The sequence below is a fragment of the Camarhynchus parvulus genome, chromosome 12 (assembly GCF_901933205.1).
Source record: "Camarhynchus parvulus chromosome 12, STF_HiC, whole genome shotgun sequence".
Classification (NCBI taxonomy): Eukaryota; Metazoa; Chordata; class Aves; order Passeriformes; family Thraupidae; genus Camarhynchus; species Camarhynchus parvulus.
In genome coordinates this window covers 503,700-527,055 of record NC_044582.1, presented here as the reverse complement: position 1 = coordinate 527,055, position 23,356 = coordinate 503,700, and the positions used below count along the sequence as shown (strand labels likewise).

The window sequence follows — 23,356 nt, the reverse complement described above, 5'->3', positions numbered from 1 at the left end:
CTATGGAATTAGTGCTGGGTTGATCAAATAAATCCTCGTTTATCTGCTGCACATAACTGGGGGATGGAGTGATGGAGTGCATTCTCTCACGCGCACTGAGGCAAGCACAGCAGGAAACAAAAGATCCCAGGAATGGACTGATTTTCATGAGCACTTTAGAAACCACAGACTGTATTCTGCCCAGTGCAGAAGGGAGTAGGAAAGAGAATTGTCTCAGGGAAAATAATCCTTGAATTATTGTATGACCAACAAAATTCTGTGATATTGGTGTCTCAGCACTTCTTCTTCATGCAATGTGTCACCTCAGCTGCTGATCACTGCTCCATGAAGAGCTCCAGGAGGCAGCCCCTGGGAACAGCCCACTGTCAGACCAGCCTTGTACAAACCCAGCTCAAATCATCCTCCACATAGAAGTGCTGGAGTCCAGACTTCATGTGTTTTCACTCACAGGGCACCTTCTGCCCAAGCACAGGTCAAACTACTTTACAAATATATCTACTATTAGCACATGCCTTTTGTTCCTCAGCAAAAACCAGCCAGTGACATTGTATACAAGAAATATCATCCACCCTGGAAAAAAAGAAATCAAACAAACAGAAATAAATGAAGTTTCTAGATTGCAGCAACCTGCACCCACTGCACAGCCCAAGTCTTTGCCAGCATCACACTGTTATGTGGCCTAACTAGAACCTGTGCATGCCAGCAACAAATCTGTTATTCAAAGCTGGAATTCAGAACCCCCAAAATCAGCCAGGGCTCACTGCTCAGTTCCTTGAGACCCTACAGAATGAGGTCTCAGTTTCAAGTTTCAGTACAACACATCACACATCCACAGGGATGAAGAGGGTGGTCACTGCCAACTGTCTAACCAGGATGTATTGAAACCCTACAGACCAACAGAGCCAACTCCCATGGCAGACTGGTCCATGGCAGAGTGAGCCCTGACAGCCACCAGCCCAGCGGGGCAGCAAGCAGCACTGCAAATGAGACTGGATTTAACTTCAGCCTTTCTTTGCTGGCCCAAGGATCTGAAGATTATAAGCATCTCTATCAGGAATAGCACCCCACAAGTGGCCAAGCAGGTAGGCCACCTTTCTGGGAGAGCCCCACAGCAGAAGGAATCCCAAAAGTTGGGCTAAACCTAAGCCCTGAGGAGCAGCAGCCAGGATCAGCTGTGCTGCAGTACAAACCTGTGTTTACCAAGCACTGCTCGGTAAAACATCCTTTATGTTTTGCCCTCTGTAATTCTAGGAATTACCTTTAAAAACGAGCACATACACTCCAGGAAATTGGCCTGTAAACCCTTACAAACTGACTGCAGCCTTGCCCTGACCCTGTCGTTCCATTTCTCCCTCCAACAGGAACATTACTGCAAATAAATACCACTGCTGTAACACCAGCTGGGCAGGACCCACAACTCACCAAACCCTGTATCACTGGCCTGTTACAAACTCACACCTGCAACCAATGGATCCCTCTGGAATTTCTGATTTTGTGACTTGTCCTCCAAAAGCCACAACACTCTGAGCAACACCACTCCTTTGCCTTTCATGTTCCTTCTCATTCCTCCTGACCGCACTGAGCATCTGCTCACCCTGCGTGTCACATCCACAGCCACACGTACAGCAGGAGCAGGCTGGACATGGGCAGTGTCTGACTAAATGGCAGATAAATGCAAATAAACTAAACACCAGCAAAGCCCCAGACATCGCTGACTTTGCACAGCAACAACTACCTGTACCTGTGTATTTATACATCCATGTATGTATTTGTACACATTAATACAAATCTGAGTACTGTGTGTGTTTGGTTTGCTTTAATTGTGACATCCATTTATATAACCATTTATATAACTTACTTTGAAATCTGAGATAACTTATCACGGTAATTTGCATAAGCATGCTCAGATCTTGCTAAAAATACTGATCAATGGTTGATTGTCCTTTTCTGTCACAGAACCATTTTCATGTATTCTTTATAGATACATATAAATATATAAACACATGGCAATCCTGATAGTACCCCAATGTTACCTTTTCATGCTTTGTTTCGCATGGCAAACACTCTGAACCAACTGCAACGCTCACAGGGGAAGCTCCAAAATGAGCAGATAGTACAACAAGGAGGGAGAAGGAACAGGAATGATTTTCACTGTCATATTTACAAAGAACTTACTATATTAAACCCAACAACCACACAATTAAAGAATGATAAATTATTAACAGAACCTTCAAACCATTCTTGACTGTTCCTGTTGTTGACATGCATAACCTGCTCTTGTACCTTAATTTCATTTCAGCATTTCAAATACATTTTCAAAAGATTAACATCAAATTTCAAATGACCCAATTACAGCTTTATCACATTTTATTCCTATTTCAAGATGCAAACTGGCTTTATACATCTCCACGTACATCCATGCTGTGCTCTGTGCGCTCTTCCCACGCCACTCTCCAGCTGCCTCACCTCCACCATCACTGATCCAGGGACAGCAAAGGGTCCCCTGCCCACGGCGTGCTCAGCACTGCCCCACGTGAAGACAGCCATGGTGGAGATGGTCCATCATGCCTGGCACAGCCTATGGCATGTGTGTGTGGGAATGATGGATAACATCCTTGATAGAGAGAAACAAAGAGAACCTGCGTGGTTAGAAAGAAAACCACAGTACCAACAGCCATAAATCACGTGAGTGTCCTTGGACAAGGCATTCAGACCGGGCCCTGGGCTGGTATGAAATGATGTCCTTCTGTCCATGGACTTGTAAGGATTTGCTCCACCTGGTAACTGACAGGGAAACCCCAACATATTTCTTTATCACCCATGATTTTGAACTGTGGAGGAGCAGTAACAGCTCAAAATAAATACCCAGTGCCACCCAGTGCCACTGGCAGTGAGTTAGCAGTGGAGATTGCCCGTTGTTCTACTGATGTAAAGTGCTCTTGTCTTCAGCTGATTCAGACATCTGCACATCAATGCACCCTGGCAGGAGGTGGGAACAGGAGGTGAGGTTTAAGGTCCCTCCCAGTGCAAATTATTCTGGGATTCTGTGGGAAGTAATAAATTTCCTCTTTTTCTCCAGATACTCTTCTTGCTTTTTTACAAACACCACATGAAGTGTTAATATTCTTTCACTGCTTGTGACTTATCAACACAAAATTAGAGTTCTGCCCTGCTCTTCTCAAAGGGAAAACCTTACCTGACTGAACCCTTCCAGCCCATGCAGGATGTGCTCCATAAGACACTCCTTAAAAGTGCTCCACAAGACATCCTTAAAAAAATGATTGTGACATTTTCTGTGACATTTCTGTCCCACAGAAGCCCTGTGGCATGAGCAGGACCTGGAATGCCAGCAGGCCAGTGCCACTGAGCCTCCCCATCAGCATGGTTTGCAGGTAAAGCAATCAGTTCTGCTCTGAGAGGGATTTCAGAGTTCCAAGAATGCAAAGAAACACAAAATTCAGAAAGAACAATGAAAAGGCAGCAGCAGCAGCAGCTGGCAGGTTGAGGCTGTGACTGCAGGCAGCCAGACAGGCTCTGCTCCCACTCACTGTAAGATTCCAGGTAAGTGCTCTTCAGAAACACCTCCTTGACACACGTTTTCCTTCCTCAAACCATTCACCAACTCTCACACCACAAAAAAGCAGAAATAATTATTCTGAAGAACATTTGTGAGTGCTTTGTAGCTGAAAAACTTCCTTGCACCAAAGCATAAAACAACAGTTTTTCTTGTTCTAAATAAAAAGTCCCAAGAACCAAAAAAACCCCAACTAAACAACAAAACGTGCCCACCCTCCCTGCAGAAATCCTCCTGGGAAAAAGCTTAGGTCTGAGAACTTAAAAACATTAAGGCTTGGCTCATTGTTGAACACTACAGGCAACAGCAGTTCTGACTGCGAGTGACATGTTGAATAGATCATTCCCTACAGCCTCTTGCTTTGGAAGCATGAGGGAACAACCCCAGCTCCAGCTCATTCCAGCCCTTTGGGTATTTTTCAAGTAGGACTGTAACTGAATTCCAGCACCTACTTCAGTTCGGCATTTTTTAAATGGAAAAATTTAGCAGTATGGTAAAAAGGGACTTAACTGTATAAGGGACTTAGGTATCAGCCAACACGAGTTGAGGGCAGCCCCAGATGGTAACTGGGAGCAGAAGGCTCTGGCCAGTACCACCCTGGGTGCAGGATTGCTCTTCACACCACCTCCTCCCTGCTGGTGTCACTCACAGCACACATTTCCTGACCTGCTCCCCTCTCCATGCAGTCTGCAAATGTCACAAGTGAATCTGAAACATGAACTCCCACTTTTCAGTAACACCCAGAGCATCCCACAGAGGCAGTGGGCTGTGTCCTGCCTGCCAAGCAAAGGAATGTCCCCACACTCCCTGGGAACTGCTCATGGGGAGCAGGAACAGCGCAGGAGGAGCACACAGCTGATCACACCCAAACCTCACACACAGCTGATCACACCCAAACCTCACACACAGCTGATCACACCCAAACCCCCAAGGTACCTGAGATTTAAGGTGTTCCTCCGTGGGGCTGAGCAGGAATCACCGCTGTGCAGCCAACCTCAGCACTCTGCCTTTTACAGGAGGTGTTTGGGCACAATTGTCCTGTTCTCTGGCCAGTGTGGTGCAAAGTCAAAAAGAGGGTAAAACTTGATAAAACTGGGAAATGCCATGGGCACTGATGGTGCTGTGGGAGAATGGTCCTGCAAATCCTGGCGGGGCCCAGGAGCAGGGCTGGGGTGTCTCTGAAAGCATTTGCTCAGTTCCTAACAGTCCTGGGCAAGTCTACGTCCAAAGAATGAAAGAAAATAACGTATCCGAGTCCTTGTGAGCCCTCTCCATCCATTTCAAGCAAAAGTGTCCTGACACACTGTGTCTCTGCCTCGCACTGACTCTGTGCTCCAGTCTGTGATTTACAAGCAGCACCAGGAATAGTAACAGTTTCTCACCCACAGCTGCATTTCACCCCTCTGGTACTGCTCATAGTCCCCTGCAGTTTTACTCCCACACCTTCCAGCAATGCTTGATTTCTAAGCACATTGCTGCATCCAAGGACAGACACCCATTCCTTCCGCAGCACCTGCAGCTGGGGCTCTGGGGGTGCAGCAGTGCCAGCTGAGCAGAGGGTGAGAGGCTGTGCTGGGGAGGCTGGGAGTGAGGGCTCGGGGAACAGCGTGCTGCTGCCTGGGCTGCCAGCAGAGCCTGTCCAGGGAGGGATGTGCTGCTGCCTGGGCTGCCAGCAGAGCCTGTCCAGGGAGGGATGTGCTGCTGCCTGGGCTGGGAGCAGAGCCTGTCCAGGGAGGGATGTGCTGCTGCCTGGGCTGCCAGCAGAGCCTGTCCAGGGAGGGATGTGCTGCTGCCTGGGCTGCCAGCAGAGCCTGTCCAGGGAGGGATGTGCTGCTGCCTGGGCTGGGAGCAGAGCCTGTCCAGGGAGGGATGTGCTGCTGCCTGGGCTGGGAGCAGAGCCTGTTCCCATGAGTGCTGGAAGGACAGAGCTGTGGGCAGGCACCCCTCAGCAGGAGCTGCTGCGCGGCCACCGCAGGCGTCTTGTGATTCCACCAGGCTGCACTTGCCACAGTCCCATGCAATAGTCTAAAAATTTGTTTTGAGGGACTGTTACCTGTTTCTGTCTGCTTTCCTTGGTCCTTCAGCACTTCGACTTACCAGTGCTAGTTCAGCAGACTGGAGAGGTTTTTCTTGCTCCAACTCTGAACAAGGCTGAGGCTTTCTGCTGTTATTCATGAGCCAATTCCAAAGGTAGAAACCCAAATTCAAAACCAGACTGCTTAAAAAGTAACTAGTACAGCTATATCTGGCTCCTTTACAAGTTTAATGCAGATAACCAACATTTGTCTGATAAGTTACTGCAAATATAAACAAAGAAAAAGGGAAACCTGAATGTGGAGTAGAACAGATGGGAAAAATATTCACTTCAACATGGTCAAAAGTTAAAAGGTCTCTGTATAGAACTAGAAAATGAAGGGTATTTCTTGGACTGTAGAAGAAATGTTCAACTATTTTATCATCTTACAATTAAAGCAGATGACTTGAGCACATCAAAACACTGATAGAAACACCTTAGTGAGAAAGAAGCTCTTCACTAATGCAATAATACAGTACTTTGAAACTGGAAATAAGCAAACTTGGATTGGAAATACACATGATTTTTTCCAATAATGAACTAATAAACATTGGGACAAATCATAAGTGGATGTGTTGCCTTTCCCTCAAGAACAGCTGTGCTTTCATTTGGCCAATGTGTTTGTCCTGATGCAAAAGAGTTGGTGGATAAGAGTTCCAAATACTGCCAAGAACCACTTTGGCAGTAAAAGCTGTGAACTCATAGGATCTTCTCAGAACACATCTGAGTGTTTTAAGACCTCCTCAGCCATCTCAACGAGCAAATCCACCTCTTTTAGAACAAGCCCCACATTCGCCTGTAAGGAAATGGTATCCTCACCTTCTGCAACCCTCTATCCACCTTTTCACCTTTCAGTGGAAGTTCCATTGAGAGACAATGCCAGAGCAGGAATTAGTCAACTCTTTGGAATGATGAATCCCTTATCAGCAACCAGCTGCAGAGTAGCACCTCATGTTCCATAGGCCAGAGCAGGGCTGAGAGAGAAGAGGCTGTCAGAAGGGGCTCTGGCACTCCCAGCCTCGGGCCCCTGGGCTCTCTTGTGGCTTCTGATGGCACCTCTGTGACTCAGATTTCTGAAGTGATCATGGAACAAAACACCTAGCAGCCCCACGTGTTTGCCATTCTTTACTCAATGACTCCTCATTCAGGTATCAGGAGGACAGCTTTTTTTAAATTCTTTTTTTTTTTTTTTAATTCCCTGGGAAACATTTCTGGGATGTGAAGGAGCTCATATGCTGTTCATATGCTGTCCCTATGGCCTGTAAGGAGCTAGGGGTTCCAGTGGTCCTGCCTGCTCCCGGCCAATAAACTGCTCCTTTTGGCTAAATAAATTAAGAGTACACTAGATACCCTCCAATTCCTCAGTAACTTCTGCAATCTATTTAAGGGTATTTAGTGATCACGAATGGAGAGGAAATCCCAGTGGACAGGATGGTGATCCAGGAGTCACTGTCCCTGCTAACACATAAGCCCAGCAGCAACAGCACTGCAAGTCCTTTTGCTTCCCCCACCTGCCCCAACCCAGAGGCTCTGCTGAGATGCTCCATAAAGACATTAAATCTCACTTACAACCTGGCTGTGGGGACTGTGCTCCTGCACAATGATCCTTGGCTGTTCTGTGTGCTGCTGCCACAAGGGACACAGCACATATGGCACAGGAACAGCATTCCAGCCAATTTTCACATTTCCATTCCCTTCCATTGAGATGTTAACAGCAAAAATGGAGGTTTAATAAAAAATCACAGCTACTGATATCTAGCAGAAATATTTCACTTCTTTTTTTACTTGTTACATCCTTCCAGTCTGCCAGATGAGGCAAAATGCTGTTTCTGAGAGTAAACGCACTGTGTATTTTGCAAAAAGAGGAAAACACGATGAAATCCATGAGCAATTCCATAAAAACAATAAGGCAGCTCTCACATAGTTCCAGATTACTGGGTTGACAATTGCAAACAGGAAATTTAAAAATATCTTTGTTTCTGCAATTCTGGTTTATTTTTTCCTGTCAAAATATACTATTGCTTAACTTTCTGCTTGTCTTCACTACTTGCTAAAACAAATGGATGAAACACTAAAAATTGCTGAATATCCCAGGAGAAGCCTATCCTGGTTATCTGGGAAGCGAGGCACCGTTACACCCAGGGAAACTCAGCACCCTCACTCCTGCTCTGCCTGTAAGCACAGGACTAAGCCCCGGCCTCACCTAGAGAAGCAGCAGCCATCAGTTTTTGGGGATGTGCCTGAGAGGCAAAGAAGGAACTCCTCCATGGGCTGCTGGCTGGGAGCCGTGCACAGGCTGTCAGCCTCTTCCAACAGCTCTTCCAAAGGCCCAGGAGAGTGCAGCAAGGAGAGACTTGCGCTCTCCAAGGCCGAGAGAAAACACTCATCCCTGGATGTCCTGGGCTGTGGTCCCAGGGCTGAAGAGCACCAAACACCAGAACAAAGCAGGAGGTCATGGAATCATGGAATTGTTTGGGTTGGAAAAGACCCTAAAATCATCAGGTCCAGCCATCCGCCCAGCACGGCCAAGTGCAGCACTAACCATGTCCCCAGTCTACACCCCTCTTAAATCCATCCAGGGATGGTGACTCCACCACTGCCCTGGACAGTCTGTGCCAGCGATGAAAACCCCTTTGATGCAGAAATTTTCCCCAATATCCAGTCAAAGCTTCCCCTGGCACAACTTGAAGCCATTTGCCTCAAGATGCTGCAGCCTGATCACAACACACTGCTGGAGACCACGGCCCCCAGGACACCCCTGTCCCACAGAGAGTGCCCTTCTGGGGGTGGGGGGAGATGCTCAGCCTTCACACAGGGTGGGGGACCAACACCCCAGGAAAAATCCACATGAGAGACCTGGTGAGACTGGCCAAACACATTATTGCCATTATATTGTATACCAGAGGTACTTGGATGCAACAGCCAAGTAACATCTAAAAATAGCCGCGCATAAAGTCGTAAAATGGACTGTGAACAGGCTAATTTTTTCAGATAAAGCCCTGGAAAGGAGTTACTATCGGTATCCATCAGTCAGTGTAAGATTTGATAATTGTACACCCACGTTACAGAGTTATCAGTCACTGATAAGATGCATGACACGGTCACCATGAAAAACCCACGTGATTCCAAAGCATCAGCTCACCTGTCGGCCAAACAAACCTCCTGCACTGCCTCAGGGCACCTTTATAAGACACCCCCAATGCCACAAACCATGTTTTCATAAAATATTTTCAGAACTGTAGACCGACAGGCTGCCACACAAGAGAGGGCTATCTGGGAAGGAGAACACACTCTATTTTCAGTGTAAATATATTACACTGCTACTACAAAATTTGTATTGGTCAGAAAGAAGGAAATACATTAAGGTAATATTAAAGAGGGTGGCCTCTGAGTTTTGGAAAGCCTTATAGTGATTGTACAACACTTTTTCTCTTCACCGGTATCTCCCCATACGTAGTTACATTCCTTTGGTAATTTTTGTCAAGACATCTTTACCCATTTCCTTTATTATGGAGCTATTCAGCACTAAGGAAAAAGTTCCCCTTTGCCTGCAGAACTCATTTCTCTGTTGTGACATGGCTGATAATGCTGCCATCCCACTAATAGTGAGCTCAACAGGTACCTAGGTGCCCACAGGGCTGCTCACAAAACAGTGCAGCTGAAGGCTTGGGCTGCTGGAGAGAACTCATTAAACCACAGTATTTTGTCTTTTTTTTTAACTAAACATGAATTATGTTTAATATTTCTAACATTTTATCCTTTTAGAGGTAAAAGCTGCGTAAGAACTTCTAGAATTAGAAGAATCATTATATACAAAATTCTTCTGTGATCTGTACTGGCTCTCAGGTACCAGGAGGTTCGTGTAGGCCTTTCCACACTACTGTTCACTCCTGGTATTACTTAGACTTGGATTTTCAAAAGCATTCTAGTATAGGCATTAGCATGGCTCATTCATGATACCTGTTGTGGGCAGGCTCCCAGAAAAACTGAGCCTGTCATTCATGCCAACTAACTCTTGAGGAAAAATTGAAATAACCTGAGATTTTTAGTTATTTGAAAAACTTACACACTTTGGTCCTATCTGAACTCAGCACATGAAAGGAAATCATTCTGGGCACAGCTTGATTAACCTCAGGGATTCCCTATGCTGTGACAAAACCAAAGCAAATAGCATTCTAGTTGTAGGCTTATCCTCATCTTCAAATTTTACCCAAATTTCCAAATTTGCCCATAGCTAGTGATAAGCCTGGGTAAAAGAGTGGAACTAGATGCCGCCGTGTAAAACCAGACCTGTTTTTGAAAGGGAAAATGCTGAATGCTCTGTTATGAATATAAAATCTGCCCACACACCGAGTTTAGCTTTGCGGTGTAGCAGAGAAGTGCTTTTCTTAACCCAGCCACATTTACTCTGTGCGCCAGGGCATCCTGAGTAACTCCCACCATCACTCTAGGCTGCTCTGATAACTGCACAAGCTGCTTTTTGGTAACTAAACCTTTTACTAAGTTATTGACCCCTGCTGGCCTGGAGCAAGAAGGTTCAAAGTTTAAATACACACGGGGTAATAAAATCAATACTTGTTATTTCATTTAGTGAGCACGATCCCACCCTACAGCACCAGGTGCGGGTTATAAGAACAGGTAACAAAATACTGCAGAGAAAATGAATAATTTACCTCCCCTCATCTACAGCTGTAATGAGTAACCCCGTACAGATTCCTAGTTGAACAAACAGGTACAAAAAGACTTTCCTTGTCTTGGATACAAGCTTCTGTAACCTTGTAACAAGGTTTCCATTGCAGATGAGACACTTGGAGACCCGTCATCATGTAGAGCTTTTCCCAGCCCCCAGCAAGCTGCTCTGCTCCCCGGGAGGGGGAATGGACGGCGTCCCTGCGCAGGGTCACCGGGCACGGACAGCCAGCAGCACCACCTGCAGCAGCACCACCTGCAGCAGCACCACCTGCAGCAGCATCACCTGCAGCAACCACCTGCACCAGCACCACCTGCAGCAGCACCACCTGCAAGCTGAGGAGAAGGCAGAGCTCCTCACAGCACACAGCTGAGCGCCCCTGTCCCGCACCCCCTGTGCCCGAGCAGCACGAGGCTGCCCAGGGACCTGGCCCATGGCCTGTGGCACAGCTGGCACCAACCTTTCCATCCAGCCAGGCCGACCCTTGAGGCAGCAGAGTGACCCGTGGCATCTGCTGAGTGTCAGCTTCTTCACACATCAAGACCACTCCCTCTTCCTCCTCCTTTCCTGGTCTTCAAAGAGCCAGTTCCCATGCCAACCAGCCGGGCACCCTGGCTGTCCCTGCTGCCTGCAGACCTGCTACCAGGCAGAGCAACACCAGGACTCCTCCTCAGGATGGGACCCAAGGGGAGAGAGGAGCCAGCACAGGCGATGGAGGGGCCGGGAAATCACAGAGCACCAGACTGGCTGCTCAGAGCAGAGCACTGAGGTGTGTGAGACTTCACCAGCCCAAACAGCTGCACCAGAGAACACCTGACCTGCACATGGAGAGGAGACAGCCCTGTGCCCACTTTGGCATTAGTGTCCTTTGCCTCCAAGATCATCTCCAGCCTTTCCAGACAGCTGGAAGCTGCTCAGGCAAACAGAGAGAACAGGAATCATCAAACCTCAGTTTCACAAGAAGTTACAGGGTTCTGTGAACACACCAACAGCTCCATGGCTCAGCACACTTCAGCAGTGTCCAAGAGTCCCCAGTGCATTTGTCCCAGAAGTGGAGAGGGCTCCATTGCCCTGTGTCCAACTTCTAAACTACATTAGCTTAACACACTTTAGGTACTTTCAAAATATCAATTTGCCATCAGAACTGCTAAAGTTGCCACAGAGACGTTGTCCAGCCTTAGATGAAAGGGAGACTGTGACTGCTGCAGGGATAACCCATGAAAAATATTTCTTTTAGATATTTGGGAACTCCTGTCAGAAGGGAAACATGAAAACACCTGATCTGCTTCGACAAAACCAAACCAGAAATGACACCTTTTTTTTCTGAATTGCACGCTGTACATCATGCTAAAAAGAAACAGAAGTATGATTAAAACACTAGGCAATCCTCCTGAGCGCTGGGCAGCTGGGCACACTGACTCACGTTTGGTTGCCGAACCTATGTAACATTGTATTTTTTGTTGCACTACTATATAACATTGAATATTTTTGTTGCAGTTTTGTATAAACATTAACATCAGTGCTTTGAGTGTTCGGGACAGAAATGATTTCATACAATTAAATCCTGATTTTTTTTTCTATTTATTTACTTATATATTACCAAAAAAAGCAAACAGTGTCATAGATAAGCCGCTTGCTCCTAATACTCCATGAACTTCTCTGATACAATTATCTGAGGCTTTGACACTTTGAGAAGTGAACTCCTCAGTTTTCTTTCTCTATAAATCAATCTCTGGGCACTACTATGAACTAAGGAAAAAGAGTACAACACTCCCCCCCCCCCATCCCCAGCAGCACTACAAATCAATTCTGTCCCTTATGCCACAAAATCAAACACCTTTCCTCTTGCTGTTGACCCTGAGCTGCCCACAACATGATCATTTGCTTGATCAGCTACAAGCAACGTTTCTTTGTCAGTTTCAATGGGAATTCACCATCCTGTGCAGGCAGCTTACCTCCTGTCGCTGTTTACTCTTCAGCAATTCACTCTGCCATTACTTTGCCTGAAAATCTTAATATTTTCATGTCTTTAAAGTGTCTAAGTTTCAAGTGCACACGCTTGAGGCTTCTCTCCAGCCTCACCTCAGCATCTGAGCCCGAGTCCTCAGTGGCACGGGCCAGCGCGATCCCTGCGAGCCTCCTGTCCCGGACCACGCGTGCAGAGCACCCTTCCACCAGCACTGCCACTAGGACTATTCCTGTATTTCCCTTCCTGTTTCTACACAGCTTCTAAAGTAACCGGTAGGACATCATTCCTAATGTCACAGCAAAGCGTCTGGAGTCCTTTATTCTGCGCACGGAAGATCCGCGGATGCCCCAGTGCCCGCTCGGGCATCCGTGAGCCGCACCAGGCAGAGCCTCTCGCCTCCGCCAGCTGTGAGGAGACTGCCGGGCGCTGCTTGCGATGAAAGAGCGACAGCCTAACCTGACCGGACCCCTGTCGTAAAAAGTGCTCATCCAGGTGATTTACCTGATTTTAATTGCACTTTTTACACTTCAATCATTCCTGGAGAATTGCTGCGATGCCGCTGACACTCCATACGCCTCCTCCGTCACATCCGAAGGGAGCGAGGGGTCCTGTCGGGGGGCTGTCCCCGCGTGTACCCCCTTTCGCCCAGTGACCCCCTTCGCCGGCACGGCTGCCCGGGCGGTGCGGTGGCTCTTGAGGCTCTCGGTCCCCAGTCGCCGCCCTCGCCCTCATCACACCAGGCGCCACCGAAGTTCCGCCGCCCGCCGCAACTCCGCCGCGGCCGCCCATTGTCTGCGCGCCGGGAGGCGCTTTGGGGAGAAACGAGCCGAAAAGCCGAGTCCTCCGCCCCGCCCGGCCTCCCCGCCGCTGCCCTGCCCGCGGCCCCGCCACGGCAGGCCCCGGCTTCGGACAGGGCCGGGGGTGCGCAGGGGTCCCCGGGGGCGGGGGCGCTGCCCGGCGGGGCCGCGGGGCGGGCGCTGCGCCAGCGAGGGCTCCCCCGCCCGCTCCCACCGCCCCGCCCGGCCCCGGCGCCGAGGGGCTGCCGGGGCGGGCGCTCCCCGCAGTCCCCCGGCCCTGCCCGGCCGTGGCCGCCCTGCCACCGGGGAAGAGCCCGCGGGAGCCGCGGCCAAGGTGCCCGAGCCCTGCCCGGGCGGGAGGCCGAGGCGCGGGGGCCGAGCCCGCTGACAGCGCGGCCGAGCCCCGCAGCCGCCGCCGCCGCCGCGGCCCCTCGCTCCCCGCCCCGGGCCCGGCTCCGGGAGGGACGCGGCGCGGAGCCGCGGGCGGGCGGCGCAGGGCGGCCCCATCCCCTCCCCGGGCGCGCACAATGGCCCCCGCCACCCCGGGGCTCCGGTGTCACCGCGGGGGGAGCAGCTTTGTGTCGGGAATCCGGCCCCAAACCCACAAAACACACAAAACCAGCGCGCGGGGAGCGCGGGAGCGGCGCCGGGAAGCGCGGCTCCTCCTTCCCCGCTCCGGGAAGGCCTGCGGGAGGGAGCGCGGCGGCGGGAGCACCGGGGGCGGCGGGGCCGGGGCCGGGCTCGGGGTGCCGGGCGCGGTGCGTTACCTGCCGTGGAACCAGTCCTTGCAGGCGTCGCACTCGATCATGAAGCGGGTCACGTCGTAGGGCAGCCGGCAGATGCAATAGACGGGCACCGTCGCCATGTTCGCGCCGACCGCGCCGATCCGCTCCGCTCGCGGCCGCCCGCCCGCCCGGCCGAGCGGAGCGGAGCGCGGCGGGGCCGAGGCGCCGAGGGGGGCGGCACGGGGGAGGAAGGGGAGAGCGGAAAACCAGAAATAATACAAAATAATAAAAAACGCTATAAAACCGCGATAGTGGATTTAGGGCTCCAGAGGGGCGGGCGAGCGGTGCCGGAGGACAGGGAAGCGCTGCCCGGAGCCAGCAGCCATGGCCAGGTCCCGCCGCCCGCCGGCGCCGCGGGCCGGGGCTCTCTGTTGTTGTTGTTGTTGTTGTCCCTCCAGGATGGTGATTCCCGGTGCTCGGCGATCGCGGCGGTGCCCCCTGGTGACAGCCCGGCGCGGCCTCCCCGGCGGGCCCGGCCTTGCGTCAGCCCGGAGGGAGCGGGGCCGAGCGGGGCCGGGCCGGGCCGGGCGGAGCGGAGCGCGGCGGAGCGGGGCTCCCCGGTCGGGGCCGGGGCGCGGCGGGGGCTCGGCGGAAAACGCGTGTTTTTGTTAACCCCCGCCTGCCGGGAGGGAGCTGCCCCCAGCCCGAGCGCCCCCGCCCGCCCCGCCGGGGGGGCCTGGGGGGCGGTGCGGGGGCACCGGGAGCGGGGAGCGCTCGGGGGCTCTGCGAAGGGGGGGACCCCGCTCCGGGCGGCCGGGGGTGTCTGTCTGCGACAGCGGGCACAGCCCGAGCGAGGAGCGGGGTGCCCGCGGGAGCGGGGGCCTCCGGGCCGCCCCAAGGGCGAGGAAGCCCGGAGAAGTGGCCGCAAGTGCGGTGCGACCCGCGGGAACAACGCCCGGCTGGGTGTGCGGAGGGGGGCAGCCAGATACACAGCGCGGCTGGTCCACATCTGAAGTACCCAAAAGAACGAGCTTCTTTCTCTTCAGTAACAGGATCTTAGTGGGGGTTTAACCACCTGAGGGGTTTACTGGGGTGTGGAACGAGATGATCTTAAAGGTCACCTCCAGCTCAAAGCACCCTGTGATTCTCTATTTGTATAATTTCTACTTCTAAAGTCACCACCTCTGCTCACAGCAGCCCCTTCCCTGCTGTGACTCCAAGGGGATGGTAATGAACACCTTGTGCCCACCAAGAACCAGATCACAGCAGCATATGGGCTGTGGGGGGACACTGAGGCTCTGAATGACCACGAACCCCAACAGTGCACAGCCCCACTGACCTCCTCCCATGCAGAGGCCAAAGAGGAACACACAAAGAGTGTGAGCTGGGGCTGAGGACGGAGAACCTTGCTGCCCTGCCATGCCAAGGCTCTGACAGGGGTTAAACAAACAGGCTGGGGGCTTTTGGAATTACTTCTCTTCCCAGAGTGTTCAAAGGCCAGTGGCACTTTTCCCTGAGGAGCAAGAACTTCCTACAGAGTGCTCACAAAGGGCCTTCCAACCAAGGTGGGATTTAAACTCTCTTACAGTGGATTCAGCATTTTGAATCCATTACATTTGGTGGTGTGGCAGGGGATTTGTCTTTGAGCAAAAAACTAAAACTGACGTTTCTCAAACTTTCTTTATGTCTCTGCAAAAATCCTCAGAATCACCTGTAGAGGAAAAGAGTGATTCATGAAGCCAAAAACCTTCAGTTTCAAGTTTGTCTAGAGAGGCAGCTGTTGTTGAATGGCTGAAGAGGGGCTGTCAGGCCATTGCCCTTGCCCACTGCATGTATGTGCCACAGGCAGGACTGTCCCACACAGGGCTGTGTGTGGCTGACACACTTAGCCCTGCCACAGGTGACCTCTGACACAGCTGGAAGTGCAGTGACACGGTGGGAGGCCCCAGGCGTGCGTCCTAAACTGTCACTTGGTGCTTTTGAGTGTCTCAAAGTGTACCAAGGGACCTGTTTCCTTCATCACAATGCACCATGCAAGAACCTGCCCCCTAAAACCAGCCCTCTTTTAAGTTTAAATCTATTATTCACGGCTTTAATGGTTCAGAACTTCAGCTAGAAAGTAGAAGATCAAGTCCTGGGAGTACAGCAGGATGGGGCCGAACAGCTTGGGAGCCATCACAGAGCTTCAGACACCTTTACACTGTTCCTCGATGCCAAGGACATCTCCCAGCACCACCCAGCTCAGGGGGTAAATGAGCCTCTGGAGGCTGGGATGTCCTTTGCTACAGGATGGGCTTTGCGCCTCTGCACACCCTACACACCAGCAGCTGCAACCTGAAGGGCCTCCCTCCCTTCCTGGAACCACTGTTGTCGTGTTACAGAGCATGGAAGCAGAGGGCAGACCCATGATCTTTGAGGCCTTTTCCAAACAAAATGACTATTCCCTGAAGCAGCTCCTCCACACCACTTTCTGTGTCCTCTCAGTTGTTTATGGGCTTTGCTCACCCAGCCCATATCAGCTGTGACGAATTTTTCGCATCCCCTTTCCTTAGTCCCATGAGCATCTCCATGCAAACAGCTTTATTTCCAAGGCACCACCCGAATTCCAGTGTTATCATGTCCCAGCTGCTGCCGTGGGTAAGCCAAACCTCTGGATGCCCTGGGGGTTTGGTGCTCCCTACAGAGGACAGCAGGGCCATGCCTGAGTGCAGCCAGGGGCTCCTAGGGGCTGGAATCATGTCCAGCTCCCCTTTGTCCATTGCTGGCCCTCAGGTGATGCCATACCTAGCAGCAGAGTGGTGTGTCTGTGGTTTTACTCCTGTTCTTATAGTGTCCATGTTTTTATGGATACTGCCAAGTGCCACAGTCAGTTGGGCCATCTGTAATTGTGCTGGAGGATGCTGGAGCTGACACTGCATGGAATGCAGAAGCTCTGTTCTGGCAGCTCAGGCATCTTCCTCATTGTTTTAACAGGGATTAGTGAATTAAGAGACTTATGGGTGCAGTTGTCCCACTGTCCTGAGCTCGTCATGAGCATTTCAATCCAGAAGGTGCCTAGCTGCCCTTGGGAGGGGAGGGTGAGCCATGGAGCTGTACCCAGGTGCCTCAGCAAAACACCATTTGATCAGAGTTCACTGTTTGAAATCTTGAAGTGAGTTTTAATATGTATTTTTAAACTGATTGGAAAAAGTGGCACAGGCCCAAACAGAGGGCAGTGACCCTCACAGTGTTGCTGTGCAGGGCCATGAGCATTTTCTAGCCCAAAACTCCACAGAAGAGGGAGGCACACAAGTCCATCACTGCCTCATGCTGATCCCCCCTTATTTCATCTCTCGCTAGGGATCAGGACACTTCCTGAGGCATCAGAACGTTCGTGTTTCCCAAATTCAAAGCACCCAGGAATTTCCCAGGTAAAAGAGACTTTCAAGTGTTTAGAACCTTTTCTATTTGCTGAGAACTGTTAAGAACAAGAAACTGAAGTAAGATAACAGAGGAATAAATCACTGTTAGGTGAGTCCTCTTCTCCCATCCCATCCCATCCCATCCCATCCCATCCCATCCCATCCCATCCCATCCCATCCCATCCCATCCCATCCCATCCCATCCCATCCCATCCCATCCCATCCCATCCCATGCAGTCCATACTTTCAGATCTTTCTGGAAATGGTTCAGAGGGCTGCAAGGGACATGGGTGGTTTTGGTCACCTCCTACAGCCAATGCTCTCTCCTCAGCCTCAGTCCTGTGCCTGCACTGGACTGTGTTGTGCTTATCTCCAGAGACTGGAACAAGGATGTTTGTGCCAGGAAAGTGCTGCCCTCCCTCTGCATCACCCCTTCTCCAGCCACATCTTGTTCTTTTCCAATGGGGGGTTATTACCAACAATCCTTGGTTGGCTCCACAGCTATTTCAGCTGTCAGTGCTTGAGACACACATATTACTAGCCCCTTATCTTCTGGGATCCTACACTTCATCCCATCTCTGTCCAATGGGTGGGACCCGCCTGTACCCGGCGGGTCAGTGCAGCCGGGCTGGATTCACTTTACAGGCTTTGGGCGCGATCTAAAGGATCACATAGACCCTCACCGCCGCCGGTACTGCCATCTGCCGTGGGGCTGCATCATTGCGGGGCTGCATCATTGCGGGGCTGCATCACGGTGCTCCTGGGCACCGGCAGCACTGAAAGACGTGCCATGGCCTCATCCTCATCTCGTCGCAGCGCAGGAGCGATGGCTGCACGTCCCATTCCCCATTCCCCGTTCCCATTCCCCATTCCCCATTCCCCATTCCCCGTTCCCCATTCCCCATTCCCCATTACCCATTCCCCATTCCCATTCCCCATTCCCCGTTCCCCATTCCCCATTCCCCGTTCCCCATTCCCCATTCCCCGTTCCCCATTCCCCGTTCCCATTCCCCGTTCCCATTCCCCATTCCCCATTCCCCATTCCCCGTTCCCCATTCCCCGTTCCCCATTCCCCGTTCCCATTCCCCGTTCCCATTCCCCATTCCCCGTTCCCATTCCCCATTCCCCGTTCCCATTCCCCGTTCCCATTCCCCATTCCTATTCCCCATTCCCCGTTCCCATTCCCCATTCCCCATTCCCCATTCCCCGTTCCCATTCCCCGTTCCCATTCCCCATTCCTATTCCCTATTCCCCATTCCCCGTTCCCATTCCCCGTTCCCATTCCCCATTCCTATTCCCTATTCCCCATTCCCCGTTCCCCATTCCCCATTCCCCATTCCCCATTCCCCGTTCCCCATTCCCCATTCCCATTCCCCATTCCCCGTTCCCATTCCCCATTCCCCGTTCCCATTCCCCATTCCCCGTTCCCATTCCCCGTTCCCATTCCCCATTCCCCGTTCCCATTCCCCATTCCCGTTCCCATTCCCCGTTCCCATTCCCCATTCCTATTCCCCATTCCCCGTTCCCATTCCCCATTCCCCATTCCCCATTCCCGTTCCCATTCCCCGTTCCCATTCCCCATTCCTATTCCCCATTCCCCGTTCCCATTCCCCATTCCCCGTTCCCATTCCCCGTTCCCATTCCCCATTCCTATTCCCCATTCCCGTTCCCATTCCCCATTCCCCGTTCCCATTCCCCATTCCTATTCCCCATTCCCCATTCCCCATTCCCCGTTCCCCATTCCCCGTTCCCATTCCCCATTCCCCGTTCCCATTCCCCGTTCCCCATTCCCCATTCCCCATTCCCCATTCCCCGTTCCCCATTCCCCGTTCCCGTTCCCCATTCCCCCTCCTGGCTGCACCAGGCCCTGGGGCTCCGTCCGGCGGTCACCAGAGCTGCACACTGAGAGGGAGAACGGCCCCAGCCGCGGGCGGGGCTTCTCACAGCCCCGGTCACCCCCGACTCCTCCGGCAGCTCGGGCCCGGAACAGCGCGGGCGGCAGCGGCGGCCCGGCCCCGCCCCCCGCCCCGGCCCCGCCCCCCGCCCCGGCCCCGGGCAGGAAGAGGCGGAGCGGCCATGGCGGTGGCGATGGCCATGGCGATGGCAGTGGCGATGGCAGTGGCGGTGGCGGTGGTGATGGCCATGGCCGTGGCGGTGGCCGTGGCGGTGGCGGTGGCGATGGCCATGGCGATGGCAGTGGCGGTGGCAGTGGCGGTGGCGGTGGTGATGGCCATGGCGATGGCGGTGGCGGTGGCGGTGGCGAGGCCTTCCTGCCCCGGGGCCGCCCTGCTGCCCTCGCCGCTGCCCGGACGCGCCTCGCAGGCGGGAGCCCAGAACAAAAGTGGGCCGGGACGCTGCGCTAGGAATGCCCCGACCCGAAACCTTTCCCGCTGCCGCTGCCCAGCCCTGCCCTGGCGGGGACCCGGGGCAGGCCGGGGGACAGCCCGCGCTGCCGGGGACCGGCTGCGGCACACAGCCGATGCCGAGCATCGCTGCTCGTTAACACAGACGGGTTGTGAGGGGAGAGCCCCGATGCTGTCGCTGAAGGCACAGAACGGACAGTGGCCCCACGTCCCACCCGAAGAGTGGATTCTCCCAGTTTTACTCTTGTGTTGGAGCTGGCTAATGAGATACTGGTCACACCGGGGCTTTCCTTACCGAGAAGGTGGTCAGACCCTCGATCATGGTCCTGGAGAATGGGTCAGTGCCCCAAATTGTCGGTGTTCAAGGGGCATTTGGATTATGGTCCTTAAAAACGAGCTTAAATTTTGGTCAGCCTTGAAGGGATCACGCAGTTCAACTCAATGATCCTTATGGATCACTTTCAACTGAAATATCCCATATTCTATTCTATTCTATTCTATTCTATTCTATTCTATTCTATTCTATTCTATTCTATTCTATTCTATTCATAAATTCAGGTGTCAAAGGTGTTCTTCAGGAGCAAGCCCAGGCAGTAGGCAGTCATTCCATAGGATCACCGATCCTGTAGTCAGTTTAGCTCTCTGTAAGAGGACTGTGTCAGTGCTAAATGCATCTGTCCTCCAGGAAGCTGCCTGGGACAGCAGGCAGGCAGCGCTGTGCTCGTCCCGAGGGGTGCGGGGTCACAGAACATCGCTGGGCTCTCACAGCCCACCCGTCCCAGCCCATTCCCAGTGCACCCACACCGGGGACTGGCACTGCCACATGGGACCACGGCCATGCACCTGGGGTTTGCTGATGCTGGTTATTCCATGCCAGCTCCCAGTTTGGGCTTGAAAAGGAAACCTGCTGGGCAATAGGACAAGGGTTGTCCTGCAGCTGCATGAGAACCAGAAGTGGGAATGCTGTCAGAGCAGAGAAGCGCTGGCATGGGGCGAGTCACACTGCACAGAGCAGGGAGGGCAGGGACGTGACTCCTCCGGCTGCTGCAGGGGGATCCGTCTCGGGGAAGGAGAGACTGATTGCTGTCCCTTGTGGAAAACAGCTGTGCTTCGGGGCAGAGCAGAGGGAGCTGTGCCCACTGCTCACCCCAGGCTGTAGCTAACACAGCGAGCAGACAGGCACAGTAGGGGAGAAAGCCCCCCAGTTTACACCAAGGTGTAAATCTGCTGCTCCTCGTGTTCTGTCAGTTGGATCTTGTGTAACAGACTCATTGGATCGCAGCCCTGTAGAGGCATTGCCCTCCACTCTCTCGCTGCCCACCCCCAACAACCTCTGTGAGCGCCTGCAGTTCTTTTTCTTTAAACAACTGCCCCGTTATTTCTGGCTTATTTGCATCTCTTCACCCATCTGACATTTAAAGGTGACATCTAGAGGAGCTGCACACATCAGCAAGCCAAGGCATGACTCCAACCAGGTGTGGTGTCCCCCAGCCGCGAGTGAATCACAGAATCCCAGAATGGTTTGGGCTGGAAGGACCTTAATGTCCATCCAGTGCCACCCCTTCCAAGGGCAGGAACACCTTCCACTGTCCCAGGGTGCTCCAAGCCCTGGGACCCTGCCAGGAATAGGGCAGCCACAACCAAAGGCCATGCTTCCCTTCTCTGCCTTTTAGCAGGACACCACAGATCCTGGCAACTCAACCACTTGACTTGGGCATAGGAAAACTTTTATTTACATGTTAATTAAAAAAATACTTGACAAAAAAGGCATACAGTATTTTATACTAAAAGAATAAAGATTTTTATTAAGCACTGTAAGTTGCATTCAATAGCCTTCAAAGACACCACACCACAATCCATCTACAACCAGCCAAACCCAACAGTAGTTCATTCTTGCACAATCCATGAGTTGGGGCAGAACTCCCTTCAACTTACATTAAGATACCTACTTAGCTCTGGCGGGCAGGGAATGGGGAATTACACCTCATTTCTGATCACTAATGTGTGATGAAGAGCATCAGGAGAATTATATGAAAACGAATATAAAGAAATGATTCTGATTTTGAAGTACATTAAGTTTGGAAACACTAACAAAAACATCAAAATGATACAGGTATATTTGCTTATACTAAATTCTTGATGGGAAAGTTCTCAAGAACAAGCCATTTGTTTCCTGCTACAGAAGGGGGGTACTTTTTTTTTGAAGATCAAAGCGTTTTTTTTTGTTTTTCACAGAATTTCATATTTGCTAATATGAAGGCATAAAACAGCAACAGAGAACAATAATGCATACAGCAATGAGTACACCAGGGTAACGTTGATATTCAAAACGGCTAGATAATTTTTTTTTTTAAGTTTTAGAATAAATGCAACAGAGGTCAATAATCACAAAATTTTAAGGTTAGAGCAAGATCAGTCAATGACTAAACATAGTTAACATCTTTTATAGGACTATTACTGATTATTAGCTTTTTTTGTTTTGCAAATGGGCACAGTACTTGTAAGAATGGAAGAAAGAGGACAATAACATGCATAATATTAACTACACACTTTAAAAATCATGAACCATGCAGAAGTTTAGCTCAAATAGTAGTACTAATGGTCTACGTCTGATTCAAAACCACATAGTTCATTGATCACGGATGCATGGTATTAGTCACAAAAAGTTTCCTAACACATTGTGTTTGTTTTGAAAGGTCGTTTGCATCTTCTATGATTTCAAGTTTATCTCCGTTTAACTCGCTCGTAACGTATGTATGATGTCTATTGAACTCAGCAGAACTGCAGTGTTACTGAGAATTGGTAGTTTCGAGAGTTTGCACATTTTTAACACAAAAGAACCACGGCAACGGTGATGAGATTTCAGAAAGAAAAAACTGTGGTTGTGCCTTTTTCCCCCCATAATCATGAAATCAAAGCCTTAAAGAAAGCTTTATTGTGACACAGTAATGCAAAATCAAATATAATGGCATACATATGGTGCCAAGTACTAAAAATTATAGTTTTAAGCTATATATACTTAAAGACTGCCAAAATTTGTTTTCTTTATATTTCAAAAAACAAAACTACAAGCTTTTGTCATAACCAGTTTAAACTTTATGTATACTTCATTTTAAGTGCGGGAGTCAAATGCTCTTCATTCTTTTTTTTTTTTTTTTTTATTGTAGCATTTTGACTACAACTGGTTAAAACTAAAAAATGTGTTGTTTAAATCTCTGACATCAAAGAGGGATCCGAATTTCCAAAGTCCTCATTTTTCTCTTACGGAAAGGAAAAAATGTACGTAACTGTAGGCTCTCTTTCTTTCCAGATATTCCTAATCCTGACCCTTCCCAACATCCTTCACCCTCTATAAAAAATAAGTTTACTCTTCTTTTTTTAAGACAGTGGCCTCAAGAGCATCATCTTTATGGCAAACACTGTCTGCATTTAGTGCATTTAAGTGAGGATTCGTATTGCACATTTTAGAGTCATTACTCAAGGCACTTTCAGACTGATTGGAAGCCCTGATGTCTCCTGTATTCCCATTCATCTGGGAAGCTGGTTTTTCCTCAGTCACAACTCCATTTTCAGCCAGGGATCCATCTGAAGACACAAGTGAGGATTTAGATTCCTCGGATTTTGACTTAAGTTCTTTGGCTACTTCTTCTGCTGAAGCAGCGTAAGGAGGTTTGCCCTAGTTGTTAAAAAAAGAAGAGAATTACTGAAGAACCAGTGCTAAAAATGTATATAAATGTACAGTCTGATATAAGGACACTACAAC

The 23,356-nt window shown here is 50.8% G+C and overlaps 2 protein-coding genes across 5 annotated transcripts in view; both read right to left on the bottom strand.

Moving 5' to 3' along the window:
• Positions 1-14,460, bottom strand: part of PHF2 (PHD finger protein 2) — a 55,458-nt gene extending 40,998 nt beyond the window's left edge. For both annotated transcript variants that reach the window (XM_030956704.1, XM_030956705.1), the window contains exon 1: positions 13,872-14,460. In XM_030956704.1, the coding sequence (XP_030812564.1) occupies positions 13,872-13,969 (98 nt within the window). In that variant the 5' untranslated portion in view covers positions 13,970-14,460. The remainder of the gene's footprint in view (positions 1-13,871) is intronic.
• A 6,843-nt stretch (positions 14,461-21,303) lies between these two features.
• The window catches only part of FAM120A (family with sequence similarity 120A), a 48,438-nt gene continuing 46,385 nt past the window's right edge, over positions 21,304-23,356 (bottom strand). For all 3 annotated transcript variants that reach the window (XM_030956429.1, XM_030956428.1, XM_030956430.1), the window contains one exon: positions 21,304-23,269. In XM_030956429.1, coding sequence (XP_030812289.1) covers positions 22,958-23,269 — 312 coding nt within the window. In that variant the 3' untranslated portion in view covers positions 21,304-22,957. The remainder of the gene's footprint in view (positions 23,270-23,356) is intronic.